The sequence below is a fragment of the Xenopus laevis genome, chromosome 2L (assembly GCF_017654675.1).
Source record: "Xenopus laevis strain J_2021 chromosome 2L, Xenopus_laevis_v10.1, whole genome shotgun sequence".
Lineage (NCBI taxonomy): Eukaryota > Metazoa > Chordata > Amphibia > Anura > Pipidae > Xenopus > Xenopus laevis.
In genome coordinates this window covers 141,377,650-141,405,381 of record NC_054373.1, presented here as the reverse complement: position 1 = coordinate 141,405,381, position 27,732 = coordinate 141,377,650, and the positions used below count along the sequence as shown (strand labels likewise).

Sequence of the window (27,732 nt, the reverse complement as noted above, 5' to 3'; positions counted from 1 at the left end):
GGCTAAATATTAGGGCTAAATATAGTCCTAGTTTGGTTTTCGTCTCTTTTATATAATGATTGATGCAGGTTATGACACACCTGCATGCATAATGAATATATATTTTGATATAAGCATGTGAGGGAGTCATGTTGGAACCATCCCATAATTGACTACTTCCTGAATAACAATAACTTGAAAGAAAGGTTATATAACATTTCAGCAAATTAGAAGTATTTTGAAGAATTTTTGAAGTAATTATGGAGGTAAAATAAACAATATTATATATATATATATATTTATATATATTGCCCCCAGTATTTTATATATTTTCTGAAGCATAAGTAATAAAAGTAACTTTGGACATTCTCTGACTGGTCAAAAAATTTGAAGCAGTTTGTTTTTCTGGCATAGATCCTAATTGCACAATTTTTTTTTGTTTTGTATTCTCGAAAAACGGTCCGCACACACCAATGTTGCAGTCGGGGATAGTGCCCCTTTTATTAATGCCACCAACAATAAATATTCAACGTTTCGGGGGGACACAGCCTCCCTTCTTTTTGTCCCAGCATGCCAGAGCACTGTGTCTGCCAGCAGCACTAGGAGCTCCTCTGTGATGTTCACTCTGTCTCGCCTATGTGTGAAAAAAATAATTTTTCCTTCTAGAGGCACAAAATACAATAACCCCACTTGGCATTACTATACAGGTATAGACATAACATAGTAGCAAACTGTATTATTAAAAAGGTGACCTATTTATTGACTTCAAAATTGCTTACAGACAAATGACAAATTCCAGGCCTATCTAAAAGAGTTTTAAACAACCCAAAATTATTTTTTAAATATGTTAATAGTAAAAAAATTAAGCAGGAAGGGGTGGGACCTTTAATATCAGAGGGGGGGGGTCAGCTGGTTGATGAGAACAAAAAAAAAGCTCAGATTCTGAAGTCATATTTTTCGTCTGTCTACACAAATGAGGAACCAGTTAATGAAGGAAATACAGCTAATGATGGGCACATGAGGAAATTAAAAAGAGACTAGAACAGGTTAAAATAAATAAAGGTCCAGAGCCAGATGGTAATCATCCCAGGGTACTTAGCGAGCTTAGCTCTGTAATTGCCACACCTCTTTACTCAATTTTTCACGATTCATTGAGGTCTGGCATGGTGCCGAAAGACTGGCAAACTGCTAATGTGGTGCCGCTATTCAAAAAGGGATCCCGTTCTCAGCCTCAAAACTATAGGCCAGTTTGTCTGTCAGTGGTAGGAAAGCTTTTCGAAACGTTAAAGCGGTTGTTCACCTTTGAGTAAAGTTTTAGTATGATGTAGGGAGCGATATTCTGAGACAATTTGCGATTGGTTTTCATTTTTATTATTTGTGGTATTTGAGTTCTCATGCATTGAGTTGAATGAGAATATGAAATATTAATAGGGGAGTGTCAGCACAGAAAGATAAGCAATAAAAAGCAGCAATAACAATACATTTGTAGTATTTACAGAGCATTTGTTTTTAGATGGGGTCAGTGACTCCCTTTTGAAAGCTAGAAAGAGTCAGGAGAAGAAGTAAAATAATTCAGAAACTATAAAAAAAAATAAACAATGAAGACCAATTTAAAAGTTGCTTAGAATTAGCCATTCTATAACATACTAAAAGTTAACCTGAAGGTGAACCACCCCTTTAATAAAGGATAAAATACTGAACTTCATAGCAAATCATAATACTATGAGTTTGTGCCACCATGGTTTTATGCAATATAAATAATATTGCCAGACTAACTTAATTTCTTATGCGATATAAATAATATTGCCAGACTAACTTAATTTCTTTTTATGAGAAGGTAAGCAGGGACCTCGATTCTGGGATGGCATTGGATGTGATTTACTTTGCTAAAGCATTTGATACAGTGCCACACAGAAGGTTACTGGTTAAATTAAGGAATGTTGGCCTGGAACATAGTATTTGTACCTGGACAGAGAACTGGCTAAAAGATAGACTACAAAGAGTGGTGGTAAATGGAACATTTTTTAATTGGACCAATGTTGTTAGTGGAGTAGCACAGGGCTCTGTACTAGGTCCCTTGCTTTTCAACTTGTTTATTAATGACCTGGAGGTGGGCTTTGAAAATACTGTTTCTATTTTTGCAGATGACACTAAATTGTGCAGAACTATAGATGCCATGCAGGATGCGGCCACTTTGCAGAGTGATTTGTATAAGTTGGGAAACTGGGCAGCAAACTGGAAAATGAGGTCCAATGTTGATAAATGAAAGGTTATGCACTTTGGCAAAAATAATATAAATGCAAGTTATATACTAAATGGCAGTGTTTTGGGAGTTTCCTTAAACAAAAAGGATCTAGGAGGCAGATTTACTCGAGGGCAAAGTGGCTAACGCTAGCGTCAATTCTCTAGTGTTACCAACCCGCAGGGACATTGCAAATTTACTAACGGGCACAGGCGTCACTTCGCTAGCTAAAGAGACAGACGCTAGCGGCCATTCGCACTCTACAGCCAGGCGATTTTTCTCTCTGGCGAATGGACCTTACTCCACAAATTCACTAAAATGTGGATTTTACTGAACGTTGCCTCTTTTGCCAGACTTGCCTTTGTCAGCTCAGACCAGGCAAAGTGCAATGGAGTGCTTAGCTCTTCTTCAATCTTCAGTTTCTTTCATCATATTTTCTGAATTGACAAACTTCTAAGTTCAAAAATGCTTTTTTCAGGGTGATAGGCTGCAAAAGTCCTAAAAAAATATTTTGTGTAACCAGTTTCCCCGAAGAATTAGAGATTAGAAGTCAGCACTCACCCATAGGGTATATTGGACGCAGGTGCAGGTCTAAGGTGGCCACTTCCACCCGTTTTGTAAACACAATGTAGAAAAGCAGACAGCACCACACTTGAGGTAAATTCTTAAAATGCCTTTATTCCAAAAGGGCTTATTTCAGCATGAACAACATAGCAGCGACGTTTCAGGCATACAATCGCCTTTTATCAAGCTACTAAATACACATCGGTGCAAACATTTTATACCATTTATACCAGTTTCCCCATACATTTTCTAACATATGGAACATTATTTGCATAACACAGTGGGCTCATGTGTAGGGCATTATAACAACTCTGTTGACTTTATTAAGGTTCCCTGGACATGTCTACTTATCAATGTAAATGTAATGTTTTTGATGCAACTTGTAACATAAAGACATCCATTCAACTTTAAATTTCCCACCATATGCAAATTAGCCTGAGTGCAAGAATTGAATGCTATCGCATCTTCACATTGATTTGCTTGCATTGCCGAAGTAACGATAGCGAAAATTCAGCAGCCTCCATGGGGCAGGACAAAACTTCGCTATTTAGTAAATAAGCGTTGTCCCTAGCGAATTTTCACCTGGCGAAGTGTTGCGAACTTGCGATGGGTGCGAAGCTGTCGCTGGTGAATATTCGCCCTTGAGTAAATCTGCCCCTATGGGTTTTTGTAAATGATAATAATTCTGGGCAGTGTCATTCTGTGGCTACTAAAGCAAATAAAGTTCTGTCTTGCATAAAAAAGGGCATTAACTCACGGAATGAAAACATAATTATGCCTCATCTGGAGTATGCAGTGCAGTTTTGGACTTCAGTCCTTAAGAAGGATATAAATGAGCTGGAGAGAGTGCAGAGACTAAGTGCAACTAAACTGGTTAGAGGGACGGAAGACTTAAATTATGAGGGTAGACTGTCAATGTTGGGGTTGTTTCCTCTTGAAAAAAGGTGCTTGCGAGGGGACATGATTACACTTTACAAGTACATTAGAGGACATTATAGACAAATAGCAGGGGACCTTTTTACCCATAAAGAGGATCACTGTACCAGAGGCCACCCCTTCAGACTAGAAGAAAATAACTTTCATTTGAAGCAACGTAGGTGGTTCTTTACAGTGAGGACGGTGAGGTTGGTGAGGTTGTGGAATGCACTGCCGGGTGATGTTGTGATGCTGATTCAGTTAATGTCTTTAAGAATGGCTTGGATGATTTCTTGGACAGACATAATGATACTAAATTCTATAGTTAGTATAGATATGGGTATATAGAATTTATGTGAAGATGTGGGTGGGTGTGTGTATCGATGCTGGGTTTTCATTTGGAGGAGTTGAACTTGTTGGACTTTTTTCAACCCGATTTAACTATGTAACTATGTAACTACAGTATGCAGTGTCGGACTGGCCCGGCGGGAAACCGGGAAAAAACCCGGTGGGCCCCGACCCTCGTGGGCCCCCGCCGGGCCAGAACCCTTCTCTAGATATTTCCAATCACGGGAAAAAAAAAATATTCCGGCGATGCGCAGCGCCGCCAGCGCATGCACGCCGAACGGCGCTCTTGCGCATACGCGCCAAGCGGCGGTGTTGCTGGGCCGACGCATTTTAGTAGGGGTGCAGGGGGCCGGAGGGGGGCCCCTGGACAGCAGTCCCGGTGGGCCCCGGGCCCCCCAGTCCGACCCTGACAGTATGTAACTATGTAGAGGCATACATTTCACCCTACTTACTGATAATCTTTAGTCACTTTTCGCAGGTGCTTTCTCTCTGTATGCTGTTGATGAGAACCCTTTAATCTGACTAGAAGCATGAATGTTTTCTTTTTTTATGAGCAACACCTTTCCGTTTGATTACTTATGGATGTCTTCCTGAGTGGGTACCACATGACCTCAAACTCTCCTCTTCCTTATCAACAATAATTTGTTTAGGAGAAGTAGAGTCTTGTCATAGCCAACTACGATTAAGAAAGTACACAATTGCAAGCATGAATATAAGCCAGAATCACTCTAACTCATACTGGATTGGGCTCACAGAACTGGGGGAAATAAAGATGGTTAAAAAGAACAGGGATGAGCTGCCTACTATGACCTACTGCAGCGCACACCCAGTCCACACCAACAAGAATTTGCTAGTATATTTATATTGTTGGGGTTCTGGTTAGTGAACTGTTTTTTATTAACTTGTTTAGGTTTGTAATAAATGCAAATCCAGAGTGCTCTTTGTACTGAAATATATATTGCTATATTTAACAAACAACTATTTCTTATGTAACCGTAACATAATAAATATCTGAATGAAAAGCATGAAATAGGAGGTTGATTTAGACTAGCTGTTTGTTGGCAGTGTCTTGAGATCTACTGAACACCAGCTAAAGGTCTACTGGTAGATCCCGATCTACCTTTTGGGCACCCCTGATTTAGGTGTTCTGCATCCCCTTCTAGATATTAAGCAGGGGAACTTTAAGGGTAGGACTACACGGGCTTCTTCGGTGCGATCCGATGCGCTGCGCAAAAATGCAGGCATCAAGTCGGATGTGATGGAAATAAGGTAAGTAATAGCATTGTCGGATGAAGTTGAATCGTTGAACCGACGCGACACAAGTGTCGGATGACACAGTCATGTCGCGTCGGATCAACGTTGTGACTTCATCCGAAATTTGTATATCTTACCTTATTTCTGTTGCATTCGACTATATGCCTGCGTTTTTGCGCTGCACGCCAGATCGCGCCGAGAACGCCCGTGTAGTCCTACCCTAAGGGGCAGATTTTCATAGGGTCGAATATCGAGGGTTAATTAACCCTCGATATTCGACTGCTGAATGTAAATCCTTCGACTTCGAATATCGAAGTCGAAGGATTTACCGCAAATAGTTCGATCGAATGAAAAATCGTTCAATCGAACGATTAAATCCTTCGAAACGTTCGATTCGAATGATTTTAATCCATCGATCGAACGATTTTTCTTCAACCTAAAAATTGATAGAAAGCCTATGGGGACCTTCCCCATAGGCTAACATGGCACCTCGGTAGGTTTTAGGTGGCGAAGTAGGGGGTCGAAGTTTTAGTTTGAATCGTTAGATTCAAAGTCGTAGTCGAAGGTCAAAGTAGCCAATTCGATGGTCGAAGTAGCCAAAAAAATCATTCGAAATTCTAAGTTTTTTTTATTCTATTCCTTCACTCGAGCAAAGTAAATGGGCCTCTAAGTGTCAGAATCCATCAATTCAATATAGAACAAGGTGAGGGCAGGGTTGAATAACTCTGACAGCCAAAGATAGAGGGGAAACGGTCCCTGCTAGGCTGAGGCAGCACATCAGGGTTTCCTTTCAACCTGAGAAATCATGGATGTCTTTGTACAAAAAACTCTGGTGTGACCAGAGGTGAAACAGACACCCACTTATTACACTAAAAAGTTTTCATATAAACCAGAGCAGAACATTATGAAAGGACATAAATAATAATAATAAAATTATACATCAACCCAGGTGTGTCAGACATAAATAATTTATTGTGTCTTGTTTTCTTATGCAAACACCTCGCATAATCATTCATTGATCTTGTGTAAATGGATGAAAGCTTTATTCAGTAGGTAAAATGAGCTGTCAGAAAATGGTCTGGCATTCTCAAAAAACATAAAACATTTAATACGTACAAGGAATTTATTGTGAGTTATTCTGCTGTCTGAGGCAAAATTTTGAAGCATGCATAATTTTTTTCCAGAATATGAACAGCATCTACCAATGATATACAAAGAGATTTGCCCTTGCTCTCCTTGACACAGGAGGAAAGAGAATAGATAGGTAAGATAAATAAGGAAGTATATGAAATAAAAGCAACTATTGAGATTCTTCGCTAGGAAGGGCTGAAAGCATAATGATAAAAAACACATTTCTGAGCAGCTTCACAGAATAAATAGTCCTGGTCCCTAAATGAGATTATAGTTTTTGGTAATGTAAATCATACAGCAGTAGGACTTCAGAGTATCAACAAAAGTAACTGACACAACTTTATACCTCCCAACATTTGAAAAATGTAAAGAGGGACAAAAAGATCTGGAGCATGTAGAGTGGTGAAATTTACAGTATATGACACGCGCCCGATTTTGACCCAGAAGGGCTGCCTGGGTCAAAACTGCCTGCCCGGTTTTATAAATTAGGAAAACCGGGCAGGATTTCCTATGATTGACCAGGAGACCGGCCAATTGTCGCGCCCGGCCCTGATGTCACGGCCTTGTCCCTGCTGCTTCACTGCTCCGCCTCTACTGCGTCACTGCCCTTTGCCCTGCCCGGATTCCACCCGGGGGAAAAGGTGGCAACCGTATCCACACCTCTAAATACTACATCCATTTTTCACAATTTTCCAAGTTATGAAAGTTTGGACACATTTCTGGAGGGTTTAGGGTCGTGTGTATTATTTATGTTCTACAGGGCTCCAAGAGTGGGTCCTAGACAGTGACTGGGCCCCACAGCAAATTATTTTTCAGGCCCTCAAAATGTCTACAGATTGGACTGTATTACCAATATTTAGGGTCTGCTTCCTCTGTAGTTACGCCCCTGGTCATGGACAACGGGATTGTTTCCCCTTTATTCAGATACCTTTAAGGTGCACAGCAGGGCTACTTACTGCAGCAGTGCAGAAAATAAGAGAGCCCTGGGAGTTCAGGAGGGAGTTTGGGAGATGAATGTGAGGACTACAGAGGAAAAGTGTGTGAAAACCACTCTCCTCCCTGAGGATCTAATAGGATCTAATAGCCTGCAAGACTAGGTGAGCATGAGCACTGAATGGGAAAACAAATTACTTTTTGGTTTTTGCTGTCCATGAAAACTGTTAATTTATGCTGTGGACCATGTTTAAGTTTTCATTTTACCTGCTGAAGATACAGATTATTTATGAGTTTGATTCAGAAATAAATGGTCCTTTATGCTACTGCTGTGGTGATTTATTTTCCCACTGAATTTGACAATGTGTTATTACAGTTTCGCTAATGAAGGTGAAATTGCCTCCGTCTCAGTTTCCCTGAAGACACCTGCTTATCTTATTAGTTACAATTGTACATACGTGCAGGTGCTGAGTACTCTAGGCTCTCTGCCAAAAGCATTTTATCCAAATAAGTTTCAGAAACGTTGTATATCTTTCTGGTGTTCAGTGCAGGAGATCAAAGATTAATTGTGGATATTTTAATACAAATCCAGGACTGTGGTCTGAGCTGTCAAAATCTGACCGTTGGGAGGTATACAACTTGATAACTATAAGGGAACTTAAAAATGCAGAGTATAGTGCAAAGTGCCATTTTCAGATGCAAATCGTCATGCTTGGTTTTTCCCAGAGTGTAAGCAAAGTTGTGCACAAGCTGAGGCAAACACTCCCAGTGTGACAATTTGCTCAGCACTAAAGAATAAGTACTTTTTTTTTTCTTAATCTCTAAGAAAACTGCAGCAATTTTAATTTCTTCTTGGTCTAATATGAAGATAATCCCCTTTTCTTTTCTAAACACTTCTCTCTTTGCCTGTGAAGAACTTCTTTCATATATCTGTAAACAGGGCTGGTCCTATCACATGTGGGGCCCAATTGGGACCATGTTGGCGGGGCCCCTAGACAAAGTGTTGCTGGCTACTGACACACCAAGTATTTAGGAAAATAAGGGCATACAGGCACAAAATAGAAAGGAAAGGGGCAGACAAGGTAACATAATAGGGGCACACAGGGTAAGAGAGAGAGGGAGGAAATAGGAGAGTGGACTGGGCCAATTAGTTTGGGGCTGGGCCGATTCAGCTTGGGAGCAGGCTTGGTTGGATTGGGGGCAGCCAGGGCCTATCAAGGTTGGAGGAAAGCTGGGCCTATGAGAGTTGGGGGCAGGCTAGACCTATGGATTTGGGGATGGGCTGGACTCTCAAAGTTGGGGGCAGGCCAGGCAGCATCATGTGCTGAGGGAAATATTATCTGTGCTGCCCTGTGGTGCGGGGCCCCCAGAGGTGCGGGGCCCAATTGGGCCCAATTGGTCCAATTGGCCTAAGGCCGGCCCTGTCTGTAAAGCACCAACATATTCCGCAGCATTGTACAACAAATGGGTGTAGAAACTGAACATACTGATTAACATACAAAAACAACCAATAACCGATACAGGAGGTAAAGAGGAACCTGCCCAAAAGAGCTTGCAATCTAAAAGAGGAAGGGGTATGAGAAATAGGAATGTGCTTCATACACCAGAATAGGGAGGGTGGGTACAGTGGTGCTGCCTGACAGTTGGTAGGAGCATATATGGGAGCATATATGGGAGCACATACCTTTGTGAATGATGTCATTTGGTGGTCATTTATAAACACTGAGCAGATTTACACCTGGGCAGTCAGGGTCGGACTGGACCGGCGGGACACCGGGAAAAAACACCGTGGGCCCCTGGCTCTTGTGGACCCTGCTGGCCCAGATCCGAAATTTGGAAGCTTCTTCCTACTGGGAAAAACATTGTGCGAGTGCGCGCATGCACACACGCGTGTCACAGCGTGCATACACACACACAAGGTGGGGTGCTACGGAGCGCAGGCTCAGCAAGGGAGGCTGGAGGTGGGCCCTGGGCCCCCCCGTTCGACCCTGTGGGCAGTAACCCATAGCAACCAATCAATGATTCGTTTTTTTTCAGCCAGCTGCAGGTTGAGCACTGAAAGCAATCATCTGAAAGGGTTTCCATGGGTTTCTGCCCAGGTGCAAATTTGCCCAGTGTTTTTGTAACGACCACCAGTGTATTTTGAATCTATTTGAGCCTTTGCATCATGGACTGCATTTGTAAATGAAAATTAAGATGCATTACATGCTAAATAATACAGCTATTGTATAGGCCAATGATGGAAAAAATAAAGGGCCATGGGACACTTTACCAGGTCAGTGAGAGATTCTTTGGTGCTTTGGTAAGTTAGTCTGACCCTATGTAACAGTAGCTAGAATAACTTATAAAGATACATGTGATGATTGTAGGAGGAAAGAAATACCATGGTAATCATAAACAAACTGTTTGTCAATGTGTGAATTATATTATGTGTCACTCTATTATTGTTTTAGAGAGCAATGGTTAGGGAAGAGAGCAATTTTTTTGTAAATCCCTGCTAGAACCCTCTCCTACATTGCTGTTATTGCCTCATTGTCTTCTGCATCAGCCAATTGGTCTATCTAAAAAGTTGTCGGGGCTGTGTTGGGAAGAACATCAGAGCCTTCTTATTGTAGCATAGTGGAAGGTAATAAGCTAGGGTAGCGCTGTCGAATTGGTGGCCCGCCAGATGCCTTGTGTGGCCCCTGTATTAAGTCTGGCTAATGTGACTGCTTATCTTGTGTAAGCATTAAAAGGTATCAGAACTTAGACAAGCTGGCATTGTTCATACCTCAGACTTTAATTCCATGCAATGTTCACCTACTCACACCTCAAACAAAACTGTACTGTCACATCGCTGAATTATGGTCCATAGTCCAAGTACTTATTACATCACTTCTATCTCGCACTAGGTAGCCTTGGCCTGCGGATTTAGTTGGCAACTGGTGGCAGTGAGGAGAATTTGGGGGGGGGGGGGACACAAGAAATGTAAAGCTGAAAGATGAACTACAGAATGGGCAATATTAAAGAGGACTTGTCACCCTAAGAAATAATTCCAAATTATCTTCTTTTTATATATGTGAAACAAATAGACTTTACTTACACTATATAAATAGTTTAAATCTTGTTTCCTTTATGCATTTTAATGTGAATTTGAAGTAAATAATAATGCTATCATTTCTGGCATTCAACAAGTTAACAGTGAATTTTTGTGCGTTGCATATATATATATATATATATATATTAGAACAGGATTTTTTTCAAGAAATCTTGATTGTATCCCATTAAGTGCAGTATTATGTGACATATACATATATATATATATATATATATTCAGTAAAGAAGGTCCGCACTCTCAGGACTTAAAAATTAAATAATGTTTTATTAACAAAAGACTAACGTTTTGGCCTCTCCGAGGCCTTTCTCAAAGTAACAACAGACAATGAAAAATGCATTAAATACCCATGCATTAAATACCCAGCTCCTCTTGCAACTAGGGAAAGGAGTGGAACTAAAGGGCATAAAACACTGTTGTGTAGCATTTATAACATTAGTTCAACCTTGTGATTTTAACAGGAAATTGTCTCTTGATATAAAAGACCAATGAGACACCAAAGAGCGAAACTGTCATGAAATGTTGGGTACAACACTGTGCTGGTTGTGAAAGGCTGGGGGTAGGGTCACCACTTTGCCAGTAAAAATGTTTCTTGACGCAAATGGTATTAATAGGGAAAAATCATAAAAACATAGGAAAGTCTGTATTTTTTCTAGAGAAGATGGCAACCCTAACTGGGGACCACACTGTGTATGTATTGAAATGCTGGCAGACCAAGGAATGTTTGCATCCCAGTATGTTCTGCCACCCTGCCCTGGCATGCTTTAGCCTTGTACAATTAAATTGTCCAAGCCAAGGTGGTGTCTTTATGGCCGTGTTGCTGAGGACCATGAGGAAGTCAGGTTTGTGAATTGCTTGTTGTTGTGGTTCGGATCAATATGACTGACACCTCTAGACTAAGCATTCACCCGTAGCTCCGTTTAGTGAAAAAGTATTGCAAATGCATACCTCCCAACTGTCCTGTTTTACGCGGTACAGTCCCAATTTTGACAGCTCAGCACGCAGTCCTGTTAGTGAAATGTCCTGACTTTCTCTTAGTTCTCCTGTACTGAACAGCCAGAAAAAGATACAAAGTTTCTGAAATTTAATTAAATAAGAGACTTTTTTCAGAGAGCCCAGACCAGTGGCTGCTCAGCTTAGATACACCTGTGACAACAATTTAAGATAAGGAGAGATACAATTGTAACTATTTAAGATAAACAGGTCTCTTGAGAGAACTGAGACTCACAGCTTAAAGGAGAACCAAACCCCCCAACAAATGAAAACCCCTACCCCCTATAGTCCCCCTTCACACAGGTGTTAATACTTGCAAATGCCCTATAGTCTTTAATTACCCCTCGATGCAGAGTCAGCACTTCGGAGCTCACAGGGGCCATCTTCACCACTTCGGGAATCTTCGGTAAGTGTCGTATTGGCGCATGCTCATTTGTAGCAATATTCCAGTCCTGAACAACTGCGATACGCGAAAGCCACAGAAATTGCAGAATGGCCCCAAAGACTGGAAGATGGTGCCCGTGAGCTTCGCTGCACTGACTCTGCATCAGGGGCATTTACAGCTATTAACACCTGTCTGGGGGGAACAGGGAGGGGGGACTATAGAGCGTAGGGGGAAGGGGTTTTCATTAGTTGGGGGTTGATTCTCGTTTAAAGGGCAATTCACTGCAAAACTGTAATAACACATAAACATTGCCCTAAAACTCCCAGAAATGTATTCAAACTGCCCATAACCTGCCAAATTTTGTAAAATGGACATGGTATTTAGGAGGCGTGGCCATAAAACGGGTGTGATCAGACAATTTCGTCACGCTACAGCAGATCTTTCCCTATTTCTGTCTTTGCTGGGTGGTGTGCAAAAGGGCACCCACCGTATTGTCTACATTTGCTACTTATACTGGAAATAAGTGGGATCATCTCTAGGGGTCTGTTTCATTATTATGCTCTAGATGGCGCTGTGAAAAATGTCCGCGCTTTTCTCCACATACGCGTTTCTCTTGAATCCTACCCGGAACTGCTCGTCAGCCCGTCTCTGTTCCATCCGCAGACATGGCTGTTCCGGAGAAGAGCACGAAGGAAAGGCTGGTGTCGTTGCTGGACGATTTGGAAGTTCTGTCCCGGTAAATGCGTGGTGCAACACGAGTACTGTATTTTTCGGGTCTGCGCCAAATTCCATGAAACAAGTATTGGTACCTGCTATGGGCTGGAGTAGCAGCAGCTGATGATGAGGGAGAGAGCAGAATCGCTAAGATCTGTAATATGAACTGGGGCAATGGGGCCTTATACTATGTCTTCTGTATGTTATGTGACCAGCATTAAAGCATTAAGCTCGTACTTAGTCTTCTTCCCACGGTATTAACCCCACTACACACTTTAGGGCGAGACTAGTATCTGTTAAAGGAGAAACAATCCCTTAAAGGAGAACTTAAGCTTAAGTAAAAAGTAGTCTATGAATGTTGTACATTATGTTTTGGGCTTCTTACCAGCCCAAGGAAACCACAGTCCTTTAGCAGTAATGATCTGTGTCTCCAAAGATGCCCCAGTAGCTCCCCATCTCTTTTTCTGCTGATTCACTGTCTGCACATGCTCTGTGCTGCTGTCACTTAGGGACCCACTCACAATATACAGTACACATAGAATAGAAATGTCACAATATAAGGCTGATTAGTAATTAATACAGATAATTACTACAGGGCAGCACAGAAACCAGTGCAACTAGCATCAGAATGTAATAATCAGCCTTGTAGCATAAGTTTATATTACAGGACAACCTCATTTTCTGCTTGATAATTTGCGATGACCCATAAGTTTAGCTTCTCAACAGTTGCTTAGAGCCCACTGAGCATGTGAGTGTCACAGACACTTTCCAAGATGGTGACCCCCTTTGACAAGTTTGAAGTCCTGGATCATTGCTGCTATTGACAAGCTGAAAGTTTAGGTTGGTGCAATAAGTTCAGTATATAAAATAAGGCATTTCTAACCATATTCAGTTTTATGGTTTAATAAAAAAACACCCTACTCTACATAGACCCCTCACTCCCAGCCTAGCTGCCCCCCCCCCCGGGCAAATGCCCCTGATTCTTTACTTACCCTTCCGTGCAGATTCTGTTCAGCAGAGTTCACGGGTGCCATCTTCAGCCGCGCAAATGAAAATTTGACAGGGCTCAACTATCGGATCATAACAAAGGGTAAATGGGCAGTCGGATTGCGGGACCGCATCAGCGAACAGATGCGGCCCACAATCCAACAGGACTTTAGTCCTGTCCGATCGACATCAGATATCGATCGGAGAAGCCTGTCAGCGGCCCCATACACTGGCCAATAAGTTGCCGACTCCGTCTGTTGGCAGTTTTTATCGGCACGTGTATGGCCACCTTTAGGCACCTCACAGGGATAATAATCACTCACCTGAGACCTGGTGTACTTCTGTAGGAGATACACACGTGCACTGGCCCAGGGCAGATGAGCAGAATGATGTGGTGCTCCTATAGGAATACAGATGCAGTTTTCAGCTCACAGGAGCAGAAAACTATTGTTGCCCTCATCTTTGATTGGGGAAAGATTTTTGGGTGCCCCTTAAGCCATTATTTGACACTGAGTAAACACTAGCATATAGTCTTGTTGGTTCCCTCTCCAAATGTCAGGAATACTTTTCTTACTTTTTATTTCTATTATAAGGGAAAATATCCCCCCTTTTTTTACACAAGCTCATTCAGATGTGGTTGTGGAAAAAAGCTGCAATACTATTTGACGGTCCAGAAATAAATAAATATTTTTTTTTTATGTATACCTGATTCTACAAATTGAGGAGATGGCGATAATCTGCTTTATTTTAATCTGACAAACCTTTTCCCAACCCCACTTATTCTCACAGTACAATGCAACCCCCCCCCCCCCCAACGTTGTTCCACTGTGAAGTGATGGATTCTGGGGCTTGCTCTGCTTTCTGAATTAGGTGGTGCACAGATTTTCTGGAAAGCAGAAGGACTTCAAGACCTAGAATCATTTCTCAGTGGTCAAGGAAAGTTTGGGGTTGGCCATCATGGTTTCCTTTTAATCAATGGAAGCAGGCCTGTGTACATTGTGTGCGTGTCTGGTTCAGTTAACCATTTATCTGTAGCAAAATATTTAAGAATTTCTATTGATTGAAACCTGTTAATATTGTTCCAGAGAACTTATTGAAATGCTTGCACTTTCAAGGAACCAGAAGCTCAGCCAACCTGGAGAAGAGAACCAAGTATGTGCAGTTTACATTTACAGATTATAGAATGAATAAAGCTATAATACAGTTCATTCATTTTTAACTGAATTTGTTACATAATATGTGACTGATGCATTACGATCCTTGATGTAGTTAAAGATATTGATCGGATAAAACACTCCTAAAACACTGTTTACCTATTAATGAAAAAATGTCTATATATACAGGTATAGGACCTGTATGGGACCAGAATGCTCGGGACCTTGGGGTATTTCTGTACTTTGGATCTCCATGTCGCAAGTCTGCTGAAATTAATTTAAACGTCAAAGAAACTCAATAGGATTTTGCCACCAATATGGATCAATTATATCAAAGGATCACTGTTAAATTATTACCGAGAAAAAAATAATTAAAAAACATTTGATTAAAATGGACTTTGTAGGAGATGGTCTTTCCATAATCTGGATAAGGGATCTTTGCTTAATTTGAATGACCATACCCATTGTTTAAACATTAAATAAACCCAATATGATCATGGGTTTAAGATCTAAATCTATAGGTTTTCTTGATTTCCAAATAGTATCCATCTATGGGGCAAGGGATAGAGACTAGTAATGTGCAGCTCGAATAAAAGTCGACCCACACCCGATCCTAACCCAACACTAGAGAACCTGCACCTGACCCTAACCTGGTGTTCTCTTCTATTTATATATCTGCACCTAGTGTGATGTCATTGAAGGGGGCAGGCACACCAGCACAAGTATATAAAAGGGCATGCATTCGGAAGAAAGAGGGGCACTAGATGGTCCGCAAGTGTGCAGAAGTCGGCCTGACCCGACTCGAAGGTCCCACACATGACTAATAGAGACTTTACCTCCTCAGCCAACTTGAATATAACAAGCATTATTTTAACAAGTGTTAATTTTATTTGTATTATGGCTTACCATAACTGCACGCCCCACTGAAATTAGCCTTTCCCCCACCGTGCCCGTCATGCAGATATTTGTTTTAGGGGAAGGATTGCTATTAAGTCGGCATCCCTGACCACTCGTGGGTACTCTAGTTCAGCACTCAAACTAAACAAAATGCAGACCTCTGCTCTGTGGATAAGTCTTAGAATAGAGGAAGAGTTGCTGGGAGACTCCGATAAGACTGGCATTTAAAACTGCTGGATCAAAGTGCTTCCTTTGTACAGTAGGAAGTCTGACTGGATTTCACACTGTGCAGTAGATGGAGCAGTAAGCATGTACATAGATATGCTCTGTCATGTATGACAAGGCAGTCTCACTGGGGCCTTACGTCTATGGCATGATGCTTTCCTTTTATAAGTTCGACTTTCCTGTCACTAAATTAGGTTTCCCTTTCTTGTTATTTTGTATTTTCTTAATCTACTCAACATTTTAGGTGTGAAGGATGTCTGAACATGGCTCTAAACTCCTGTTAACTTAGGCAAATGCTGTTACAATATATAACTAATGTTCCGCTTATTTACTGTTTTATTACTACTTTTCTGACAGCTTGCTATGGCGTTGTATTTTTGGCTAATTTATCATGACAACTGTCAACGTTTATGGTTAGTACAAAGCTAATAAAATACTGATTTTAATTTATATAAAGTTAGAAATGAGTAACTTAAGAGGTACTATAATAAAAGGTCTAATGTTTGCCCACATCTAGTAACCCATTGCAACCAGACGTTTTCAAACCACTGACCAGTAAATGGTATCTGCATACTGGTTGCTCAGGGTTACTAGACACGATGCAAACTTAAAGTGGACCTCTCACCCAGACACAAAAATCTGTATAATAAAAGTCCTTTTCAAATTAAACATGAAATCCAATTTCTATTTTTTATTACAGCATTCATAGGTGTTGTAAGCTCATTTAAAAATCTCAGCTGTCAATCAAATATTGTCTGCCGCTCCTCTATGCCCTGGGCATAGAGGCAGGGCAGACAATTACTTTCACTTTCCATTCAGCTCTTTCTAGATTTCACTGCTTTCCACATATTCCCCGTTCTCTTTACCATTTAATTGTGTAGCCAGTGCATGGGGATGGACACTGGGTCCCCCATTCTGGTGCACAAACAAGATTCTGAGATGATGCAAGGCTTGTCTTAATAACAGTGTGCACAAAATGGCTGCTGCCTGCTTGCTATAATTTTGAAATCCCAGATTAAAGGAAGCAAGATTCAAATAATTTATATAGTGTAAAGTTAATTTTGCTTGACTAATGTGATAAAATAGGATTTTGAATAATTTTTCTTTGGGTGACGGGTCCCCTTAAGACCGTTTATTACTTTCCCCCATTTATTTGGTAAATACTTTGTGATGTTTTAATATCATAAGCAAAGACATTGTTTAAATGATGATGGTATACCTTTTAATTGTTTCATTCCTTAGTTAATTGTGCATCTGTCTTGCATGACCCTGTCTGAGATATTATAGTAACTGATTTGTCTATTCATGCTAGATTTTAGAGTTATTAATTCAGAGGGATGGAGAATTCCAAGAACTGATGAAAGTGGCATTCAGCCAGGGGAAGATTCACCAAGAAATGCAGGTTTTAGAAAAAGAAGTGGAGAAGAGGGACAGTGATATCCAGCAATTACAGAAACAGTTGAAGGAAGCCGAACATATATTGGTAAGCTCTAGAAATAACTAGTTGCTGGCAGCTTCTTCCCATGTGCTTATATAGAACAAATATGTTTTCTTTACCTTTATTTCCTTAAGTATAATCCATAGCAGCCAAGTCCAGTAATCCACAACACAAGTAAATTTGCACTTATGTCCTCTACTCACTTCTAGATAATACAGTAACAGGGCCTTTACACAATTCAGTTATTCCTGTTTCCAAGCTGGAATATGATGTTGTCATATCAGAATGACAAGGATAAAAATCTCATCTTACCAAGATAAATAGGTGAAAAATGGTGCCATACAATCTGATGCCACAAGATGTCAGTAAAATTATAGTTAAAAGGTTACACGTTCCTATTTTAGCATTTAAAAATTTGAGTTTGTTCTGAAGGTCCTGAGTTTTAAGTGTGTTCCACTGGTTCTCCAAACAGTATGGCAATGAAAGCTGCTGTTCAGTTGAAGTTGGCGGATATAGACTCAAAAACACATTTTTGCAAAATTAAAGGAAATTTAAAGCAATTTAGAAATAGCAAACGTGTTTGCTAGTGAAAGTAGTATTTGTTTATCCTTTTCTGTTCTTCGGGTCTAATTCTTAACAGTGTATCAAAAGTCAGTTCTCCTTCAACGCCAATTAATCATCTGGCTTCTGCTATATTGTTTCAGAAGTCAGAGCCAGTGGTGCACCAAATGTAAACAATTAAATGCAGTTTGTGTATTGAGCTCCCATTTAAGTACTCGCTGTGACTAAGGAACACTAAATTCGCTAATTGTTCATTAAATAAAGAACATATTTGGATCAATAAGGCTTTCTTTACTAATGTTTTATTGAACCAGTACAGTGACTGTAAATCCTAATTAAATATTATATTTTACAATTACGCTTCAATCAAATTTTCCTTCCTATTTTAAGTTTTTTAACCCAATAGGATTTTTTTTTTAATTCGATAGCTGGGCCATATAAAAGTTTGTTACAGCTGCTTGTCTTCCTTGCTATGCCATTGCTATTCTAGATAAGTGGCTGTCAAGCAGATTCCTTTTATGTTGTTAAACTACAACTTTCAGTAAACTGAGCAATGCTTTTCATATTTTTTTTTTATCTGAATTAGGGATGCACCGAATCCACTATTTTGGATTCGGCCAAACCCCCGAATCCTTTGTGAAAGATTCGGCCAAATACCGAACCAAATCTGACCCCTAAGCTGCATATGCAAATTAGGGGTGGGAAGGGGAAAACATTTTGTACTTCCTTGTTTTCTGACAAAAAGTCACGCAATTTCCCTCCCCACCCCTAATTTGCATATGCAAATTAGGATTCAGATTTGGTTCGACTGGGCAGAAGGATTCGGCCAAATCCGAATCCTGCTGGATTCGGTGCATCCCTAATCTGAATAACTTCCATAAATGGCATAACATTACTGAAAAAAACATGTTTCATTAAAACTGTGCTATTTCTTTTAACTTAAGGCAACAGCTGTCTATCAAGCTAAGGAAAAACTGAAATCAATAGATAAAGCAAATAAGGGTGAGTGTGGAAGATTTTTGTGAAACTGATGGAATTGTTTTACAGATGTAAGAAATTGTTCTCTTAGAGATATAGATCTATTTTTGCCAAACTGAAGGTTAAAGCTTTTTAGGTAGTAGAGGATTTTAATTATAGTAATTTGGACCCTGTTTAATGCACAGAACGCCAAACTACACTTTTTAATCTTAACCTAGGCTAGCTATTTTGAATAGTCTATGTTGTGATTAAAAAGTGAATTTCCATTTTCAGTACGTTAATAAGAATTATTTCTTATCTCTTGATCCATGTTTAATTTAGGGATGCACCGAATTCAGGATTCGGTTCGGGATTCCGCCAGGATTCGGCCTTTTTCAGCAGAATTCGGTTGAATCCTTGTGCATGGCCGAAGCAAATCCTAATTTGCATATGTAAATTAGGTGTGGGAAGGGAAATCACGCAACTATTTGTCACAAAACAAGTAAGTAAATATACAAATTAGGAGTAGATTCGGCCGAATCTTTCACGACTGATTCGGCCAAATCCCAAAAAGTGGATTCGGTGCATCCCTAGTTGGAAGTGTTGGTCTGGAATGCCTTTATCTATGAAACCTATAACCTGCATAATAAATGTTCAGCAAAGATGATTAGTACTACTTTAATCAATATACCTCCTGGCTCTTTGACCTGCCGTACAGATTAGTAACATATGAAACACTGACCTTTCACTTGTCTTGAGATTTATTTGGCAGATGTTAACCACATACTCTGTTCAGCATGAATTTCACACATTTTTAGCATAGCTTACCTGCTGCAAATCAGAGCATACTGAGCATGTGGGATGCCTCAAACACCAGGAAGAAGCTTTACCAGTATGAAAGAGATGGGAGGGGTTAGGTAGACGACAAACTATTTGTGTCTATTTAAAGTACGTCATACCCCATGCAGTTTCCTTTAATCACAAGTGTCTGTACAGAAGATGTTATTTGTCTCTTGGACTTTGTAGTGTTGTAGATTAATGCTGGTTCCAACGTGGATTGACACATTGCACTGATCCTATTAGGGATGCACCGAATCCAGGATTCGGTTTATATTCGGCCAGGATTCAGCCCTTTTCAGTCGGATTCCCCTGAATCCTTCTGCCCAGCCAAACCGAATCTAAATCCTAATTTGCATATGCAAATAGGGGCAGGGCTGGAAATCTCGTGACTTTTTGTTACAAAACAAGGAATTAAAAAATGTTTTCCCCTTCCCAGGATTTGGTTCGGTATTTGGCCGAATCTTTTGTGAAGGATTCAGGGGTTTGGCCGAATCCAAAATAGTGGATACGGTGATCCCTAGATCCCATACCTGGTTGTCTTATGTGATTGCTGCACACAGGCTAGTTTAATTTGAGTAACAAAACTACAGTGTTATCATAATGGAGTGTAACAAATCAAAACACTAGTTGATCTGCCAGTTTGGTGAACGATGTCCAATATGGGTGCCAGGCAAGGCTTGTAGGTTAAGAATTAAAACTAATAAGTGCAAATAATTGTTGCAAATGTTTGAATACTTTTTTTTTTTTTTAAGGTTCAATATCTTCTGAGGAACTTATTAAGTATGCCCATCGAATTAGTGCAAGCAATGCTGTATGTGCTCCTTTGACTTGGGTGCCAGGTAATTACATATTGACACTTATCTAGCTACTTAATGAATGCTTAATGAACCAGAAATGAAATAAAATTGAGGAGAGGCCAACAAAGGGAAAGACTGTGGTTTGCATTCTCTTCTTCACAAGAAAAGATACTTGGGCAGTTTAACGGCATCTTTCTAACTTTGGGGTACAACTTCTTCTGGAATACAGATTCTTGCTGGAGGTACTTCAGATTCATTAATTTATTAATTAATTAAATTAATTCATTAATTTAACTCAATGTTTACAAAAACCTCCATACTCATGAAATGAATTAAGGCTTTTTTATTTTTATGTTAATTTAACTGCAATTTAAAGGAGAACTAAACATCCATTAATCAAAAATCCCCGTCCCCTTCCCTCCATTGGCCCCCCTCCCTGCTTTATTTCTCCATTGGCCCCCCTCCCTGCTTTCTTCCTCCATAGTATCCCTGGCATCATTTTGTAAAATCAAAAATATTTCTGCTAAATTAAAACCACAGATTTAAAAATGTATAAAGGTATGTAAAATATATCACACAGAGTGCGATGGGTGTAAATCCCTACTGTAAATACAAATTATTTTACACGGTGCAGCATGGTGTTTAAGTGAGTCATGCATGCTGTATTCCCACTGTTATTTTATACACCTTTAGAAGTGTCACTTAATGCATTTTGCCCATCCTAATTGTATTATGCTTTTTATTAAAGGTGATCCCCGAAGGCCTTACCCCACTGATTTGGAAATGAGGAGTGGCCTACTGGGTCAGATGAGTAACCTGCCTACCAATGGAGTCAATGGACATTTGCCTGGGGATGCACTGGCTGCTGGACGACTCCCAGGTAATCTAGAAGAACTAAAATATTCACATGGTTTAGTTATTCCAAGTCCTGGAATCCATATAATAATGTTAAAAGCAAATTAAAAAAAAAGTTTAAGTACAAAACCTCTGGTTTGCAGGCATTTTCCACATTCTCAAATATCCACTTTAGGTATAAAATACTGTATATGGCTGCTATGCCTTGAGAAAATCCTTGAGGTCTGGAAAATGCTTTGACTTGACTGTACCATTCACATGTTATATTGGAGAAAATGTTTGCACTATTTTTAAATGTGTCCAGTAAAAAGATGAAGTAGATCTCTGGTAACTTTGGTAGTTAATACCGGTTAATGTTAAATTACAAGATTCACATAGAATCTTGGCAAGTATGGTTTTTTGAAGCGTTGCTGCTGCATTATTAAACATTCAATAACGAGAATTTGAAAATGAAAAAAATATAAAACTGAAATTTACCAGGTGAGGGCACAGAGAGCACTACACAATATCTTCCAAATTTCAGGCCAATACAGCAGGATATTGCACAACAAAAAATTTTCAACAATTACATAACTTCATCTGTGTGCAATATCTGTGTTTGTGACAGGTGGTTTCCTTTCATGTGAATTTCCGACAGCTAATTTACACGAGTTAACTATTGCCTGATTTTGTTGGATTGCCCGAACTGATAGTTTGTGTTCCATTTCATTTGTATCTCTTAATTTACTTTGATAATCTTTAATAACAACCACTTTTGTAACTTTGTCTTGGATTTTATCTGATCTTTTCAGCCATGTTATGGTTTTCTATAATGGTAGGTTTAAAGCCTTGTTTTTGTTCTCATTTTCATGCAGCAATATTCTGAGCCAATATTTAATACAATGTGCATCCTTAGTCACTCTTTCTATGTGTTGTTGAATTACAAATGGGAAGCAATCAGGGGTGACTTGCAGCATTCTGATTGCTGCCATAAGTATACCCTTTGAAGACCGAGAACTTCATTAGTAGTTAATGAGTCAATGTCTGCACATCATATCTAAACTGTTTTGGAAATCATTTTTTGTTTTAGATGTCTTGGCGCCTCAATACCCGTGGCAATCAAATGACATGTCCATGAACATGCTACCTCCAAATCACAGTAATGAATTTTTAATGGAATCCCTTGGGCCCAACAAGGAGAATGAAGAAGATGTTGAGGTCATGTCCACAGATTCCTCTAGCAGCAGCAGCGACTCTGATTAAATGTAGTCAGAAAGTTTACAGCCACTGGAATCCAACCACTAGCACTGATGTGTCTGCATGTTGCCTAAGTGGCTTTACATACTGAAGACTGCCATAGTCATGGAAGCCATGGACTTTTTTTTTGTCAAGTACTTGGAATATTGAACTGACATTTTGTACTGGTATTTTTTGTGATTTGTTAAATATATATATATATATATATATTTTTGATACTTTTTTTTTTTTTTTAATAAGTAAGTTAATTTGTCTGAAGGAAGCGGTCATCCTACCCCAGTTAATTATTTGTAAAACCCTTGAAGTGCCTGAAAGGGAGGCCAGCATGTGTTTTGGCACAGTGCTGTATATTGAATGTGCTAGCTTTCAGCTTCATTTGCCTTTTCCTTTCCATCAAGACTTCATTGTCCCATTAGGAAATGCTTATTATTGGGTTTGGTACAAATTTAAAACTATTGTATATATTTTCATTGGGTTAACTTTTCTTAATGTGTCTGTTGTACATAGTATTTTGCTAGGTCTGTCTCTGTGTATAATGCATATCCATTGTTGTGTTCATATGTATTTATGAAGGCATTGACATTTTCTAAAAAATGTGTATATTGCCACATGTACATAGAGGTACATTAGGTACCATGCTTGTTAAACATTCTGAGGGTTGTTTTTCATTTTTCATCCACATTCCCTATCCCATTAAATTGATGGACTTTTGTAAACAAGGGTCCTTTTAGTATGTATATATATATATGTAAATATTCTTATTTTTAAGGATAACCATTTTGAAAAGGAGCTTGAGCATGGGATTGAGGTTTAAGCAAACATAAAGTTTATCAGGCATTTCTGTGTGTCTTATATTGGTTCATGCTTATACATGAATGTTTTATTGGATAATTGGGTTCTACAATGGGTAAAGGTGGCCATAGACGTTACAATTACGATCTTTCCTGGAAAAGATCTTTCCAAGAAAGAATGTTCATATGGTGTTTTGTTGGAGTGACAACATAAGAAAATTCCTTGCCTTTGTGGGGGTTGAGAATCACCGCTGGTAAAAGATGAAAAATACATATGCAGGCATTTTCATACAATTTGAATGTTTTACTTCAGCCTCCATAATGGCAAGGAATTTGTCCATTTAAGGGCAAAACTCCATGTGTGGCATTGCCCTTAAATGTACAATATACACGTGTTTAACATGAGCCCATTAAATGAACAACAAAAACCCCACCTTGTTGGTACCTGCACAATTCTGGGAGAAGAAGCTGGTTAATAAAGATTACCCTTCCATTTACCCCCCATGCAGCATAATTAATAATTCCTTCTTTGTAAACTTGGCAGACAAGCAATGATGAAGGAAAGGGGGGGGGGCTTGTATTTGCATATTACTTTACATCTCTTAGAAGAATTACGGTAATTCCAGGGAAAGTGAAAGGAGCAGTAGTAGCCATAGAGTTACAAAGAATAAAAACATAGTTTATTATGCAATTTCAATACAAGATTTTATTTATTTAGCTCATGGAATATAGGTGTTTACAGCCACATTACCTTAAGCAGTTTTGTTTGGTTTCTCTCTATAAATCATGCCTTTCTTAAAAGAACAGTAACACTTAAAATACCTGTTAGTTAATATTTTGGACCTGTATTTTTTATTTAAGGGGTGTTAACTTTTAGTATGTTATAGAATGGCAAATTCTAAGCAACTTTAATTGTTTTTCATTATTTATTTTTAATCGTTTTTTTATTATTTGCCCTTTTCTTCTAACTCTTTCCGACTTTCAAATGGGGGTCATTGACCCCATTTAAAAAACAAATGCTCTGTATATCTACAGATGTATTGTTATTGCTACTTTTTATTACTCATTTCTATTCAGGCTCTCTTATTCTTGTTCCAGTCTCTCATTTAGATCAGTGAATGGTTGCTAGGTTAATTTAGCAACCAGATTGCTGAAATTACAAACTGGAGAGCTTCGGAATAAAAAGCTAAATGACTTAAAAATTACAAATAATAAAAAAATTAAACCACTTGCAAAATCACTCTCCACATCATACTAGTTAACTCAAAGGTGAACAACCTATTTAAACCAAAGTCCAGTATTTTTTACCATTTGCTTTCTTTCCTCTTAACAGACATTTTATATGTTGTACAAAACCAAAACCTAAGCAATTGTTATATAAAATTAACAATTGACATTGTTAATATGCACACAATTGAGCAAATTTCTGTGTTTACAGATGTGGCAGACATACATAATTCAACAACAGTAAAGTTCTACCCAGGCTTCTATTTTCATATTTAGCATTGACATTAAGACTGTTGGTTCTTGTTTTGTGCATGGAGATGATTAAAATCTTCTGAGAATGGATTGTAGCCTTGCTGCTTCAGGCAACACAAAGCCCAGAACAGTTGATCATTTGGAGGAAATTCTTCCCACTTTACCCAATTCCAACCTGAGTGACAAAAACAAAGTTGTACGAATTCTTAAGAAAGCCATCCCATAAAATGATTGTAGACTGTTCAGTAGCATTTCAGCCATTTTCTTCAGAAAATATTTTTCCTACAGAAATGACATGCTGTCTTTGTTTTGTTTTCATAGTTTTACATAGTGATGCACTGTAAGTTTTGTAGTAAGAAAACGTCCATCTGTTCTTTTGACAGGTGAGCAAGTTGTTTTTCTTTAATATTTGCTGGGTTTTTCAAAATATCTTGTAATACATCATGTATAGTGTAATGCTATAATGTATAACTGAAGTTTTCATTGAGAATAGCCTATAGATACCTACAATGTTTATTGAGAACAGTTCACAAGTAAAAAGACAATGCAATTAGCTTTGTGAAATCATGGGAAAGCTTTGCAGCAGAATTATCATTAGATATTCTTCTGCTAATATATTCCCCTCACACAAATAATGAAAAACAGGACTTTTTCAGCCCTGTGGGTGAGAGATTGTCTTGTGTGCCATAAGACTTAAAGGAACAGTAACACCAACAACAAAGTGTATCAAAGCAATTAAAGTAGTGTTCTGCACTGGTAAAACTGGCATGTTTGATTCAGTAAGACTAGTATAGTTTATGTAAACAAGCTTCTGGGCAGCCGTTCAAGCTGGGAAAAAAGGCACCATTGAAACTGCTAAAACTTTACTTATACAGAGAACAAGCTGCCAGACATTGCACTGGTAGGAAGAATTCTTACAGAAGAATACAATTTAATCTTTTGGCTGTCTATTCTGGAAAGCTGTGGAGTGCAATATTCAGGTTGAAAGTGAAAAAAACGTACCTTCGTTTTTCTCAGGCTCCATGTTTATTGGTTCCGATGCGTAATTCATATCTACTTCTCCCTTCATTATAATTGTTATGTAATGATAATTAACCTTCAGACAAACTGGATTTACCACTGATGCAAAACGGGTGTTTTTAAGGTGAAGTTCAGCTTCCTCCAGTGTCTCCCGCTCTGCACAAACCTCCCAGCTTTCACTGAAACGTGAAAGACTGTAGTTAGATTTCAAACTGCATTAAAAGTGATATACAGTATATATATAGATAGATAGATAGATAGATAGATAGATAGATAGATATGGATACTGCTAGTTAAACTGGCCTTTATTTAGTAATTAATGTTTAATGACTTTAATGGCAACATAACTTTGTGTCTAGTTTGCATAGATGTGTTATACCCTGTAATTGCCTATTTTTTCTATAAAAAAAAACCTAGCTAGTGTTAACGTGACTTTACTGTGTTTTGCTTTGCTATGATCTTAGAACACAATGAAAGAAAAATATGCTGCAAAGTGATCAAAGCTATTTCTCCTTAAAATTATTTCAAGTGTAGCACTGTAGACTTTGTTTTTGAATCCAGGCAGGGCACCATCTAAAAGGAATTTTGGATATTATCACCTTGTCTGTGTGAGTTTCCTTCCAGGGCATTAGACATTTTGTTTTTTTGAATTTTATTTCAGTATGGGCACCCAAGGGCCACTGTTCCTAACCTGTTACTTCAGGCCACTGTCCCATACCTTCATCATGAAATTAATAATGAGGCCCCCCAGCACAGTGTGATCAGGAATCCCATAGCAGTAATATTAAGGCATATTAGTGAAATGATCTGCCACTTGGTCTATACTGCTGCCTGTGTGCTGAAGGTGTTAGCAATAGACACGTAGAGACACACTGTTTTTGCATACTTCAGTAAACTAAAGAAGTATGGCGTCATTACGTTCCAGTACGTGTCTATTGCTGACACCATCAGCACACAGGCAGCAGTATAGACCAAGTGGCAGATCATTTCACTAATGTGCCCAAATATTACTGCTACGGCTATGCGATTCCTTGTTTAAATGAGTTAAATTATGTTAATGGTTCAAAGAATGTCAGGCTGAATGTTCGGCCCCCACACATTTCCACCTCACCAAATCTGTTCCTGCTGAACAGCCATGATTCCCTCTTCTCTGGAACAGAATATGCCCCATATTTCATAAGCTTATGCTGGTACTAGAAACTACTCAATCTGCGAGTCGGTACAGAGTTATTAGAGGTGTGCAGACAGTTTGGAGGGGTATGATGCATTTTTCAATGCCCCATGTTGGTGGCAACACCTGCAAAATAACATGAAGTTGCCCATACAAGTACTGATATTTCTTGTAGCATCTAATATGACACTGTGACCAAGCAAAATGTGGCTATTACAGTTTTTTTTTTACAATATAACTTAGTATTAGACAAATATATTTTATAGCTGACAGGACTCAAGGCAACAATAGGCGCATGCGCAGTTGCACACAAACCCGAACAAAGCCGCATGTATCTTCGGCTCAGAAAGGCAAATCAACTTCCGGGTGCGCTGTGCAGCATGTAGTCGGCACCGGAAGCTACAATGTTGTCAGAAGTGCGCTTTTAAAAGACCCGGTGCAGACAAGATAATAAATCGTGGGCTCACCCAAATTCTAAATGTCCCCCGGGAAGTTGGTACATGCCGGCCCCTGGCTTTTCATTTCCTTTGCGTCTCCCCAGAAGGACACAGCCAGGATGAGAAGGGCTGGTTACAACGACCCCGACTCCCACTCCCGGTCTTATATTGGCCGCTGGCTGAGCCATAACCTGCTTGTGTATAAAGGGGCTGGCAGCAGAGACCTTAGATAGGCGCCCTCCTCTGTGCCTCTGATTGGCTGAGACGCATGAGGAGGAGAAAAGCCGAAGGGGATGTAGAGGAAAACAAGAAATTGTAAAGAATCTTATGATGAT

At 39.3% G+C, this 27,732-nt stretch overlaps 2 protein-coding genes across 3 annotated transcripts; one reads left to right on the top strand and one right to left on the bottom strand.

Annotated features, from left to right (window-relative positions):
• The first annotated feature begins 12,419 nt into the window (after positions 1-12,419).
• Positions 12,420-23,787, top strand: med4.L (mediator complex subunit 4 L homeolog). Of its 2 annotated transcripts, none has more exons than XM_018247343.2 (7): positions 12,420-12,574; positions 14,625-14,691; positions 17,128-17,298; positions 18,759-18,816; positions 20,364-20,450; positions 21,157-21,288; positions 22,333-23,787. In XM_018247343.2, the coding sequence occupies exons 1-7, from the start codon at positions 12,504-12,506 to the stop codon at positions 22,503-22,505; spliced, it is 759 nt and encodes a 252-aa protein (XP_018102832.1). In that variant the 5' UTR covers positions 12,420-12,503; the 3' UTR covers positions 22,506-23,787. The 2 variants fall into 2 exon arrangements, with proteins under 2 accessions (XP_018102832.1, XP_018102833.1); XM_018247344.2 differs by lacking the exon at positions 12,420-12,574 and adding an exon at positions 16,173-16,228 and having other exon boundaries at positions 14,645-14,691.
• Positions 23,788-23,948: 161 nt separating this feature from the next.
• nudt15.L (nudix hydrolase 15 L homeolog) lies at positions 23,949-27,732 on the bottom strand (the record flags this gene model as incomplete). Its single annotated transcript, XM_018245539.2, has 3 exons — positions 23,949-24,944; positions 25,772-25,968; positions 27,428-27,732. Coding segments are annotated over 3 exons (645 nt in total), but the record flags the coding sequence as incomplete, so codon positions are not given.

What these genes read in the sequence shown, in the direction of transcription:
- med4.L (XM_018247343.2), top strand. Translation starts at nt 12,504, where the DNA reads ATGGCTGTTCCGGAGAAGAGCACGAAGGAAAGGCTGGTGTCGTTGCTG. An exon ending in AGGAAGCCGAACATATATTG is followed by an intron (nt 17,299 to 18,758) that starts GTAAGCTCTAGA and finishes TTTTAACTTAAG; the next exon opens with GCAACAGCTGTCTATCAAGC. An exon ending in TCCTTTGACTTGGGTGCCAG is followed by an intron (nt 20,451 to 21,156) that starts GTAATTACATAT and finishes TTTTTATTAAAG; the next exon opens with GTGATCCCCGAAGGCCTTAC.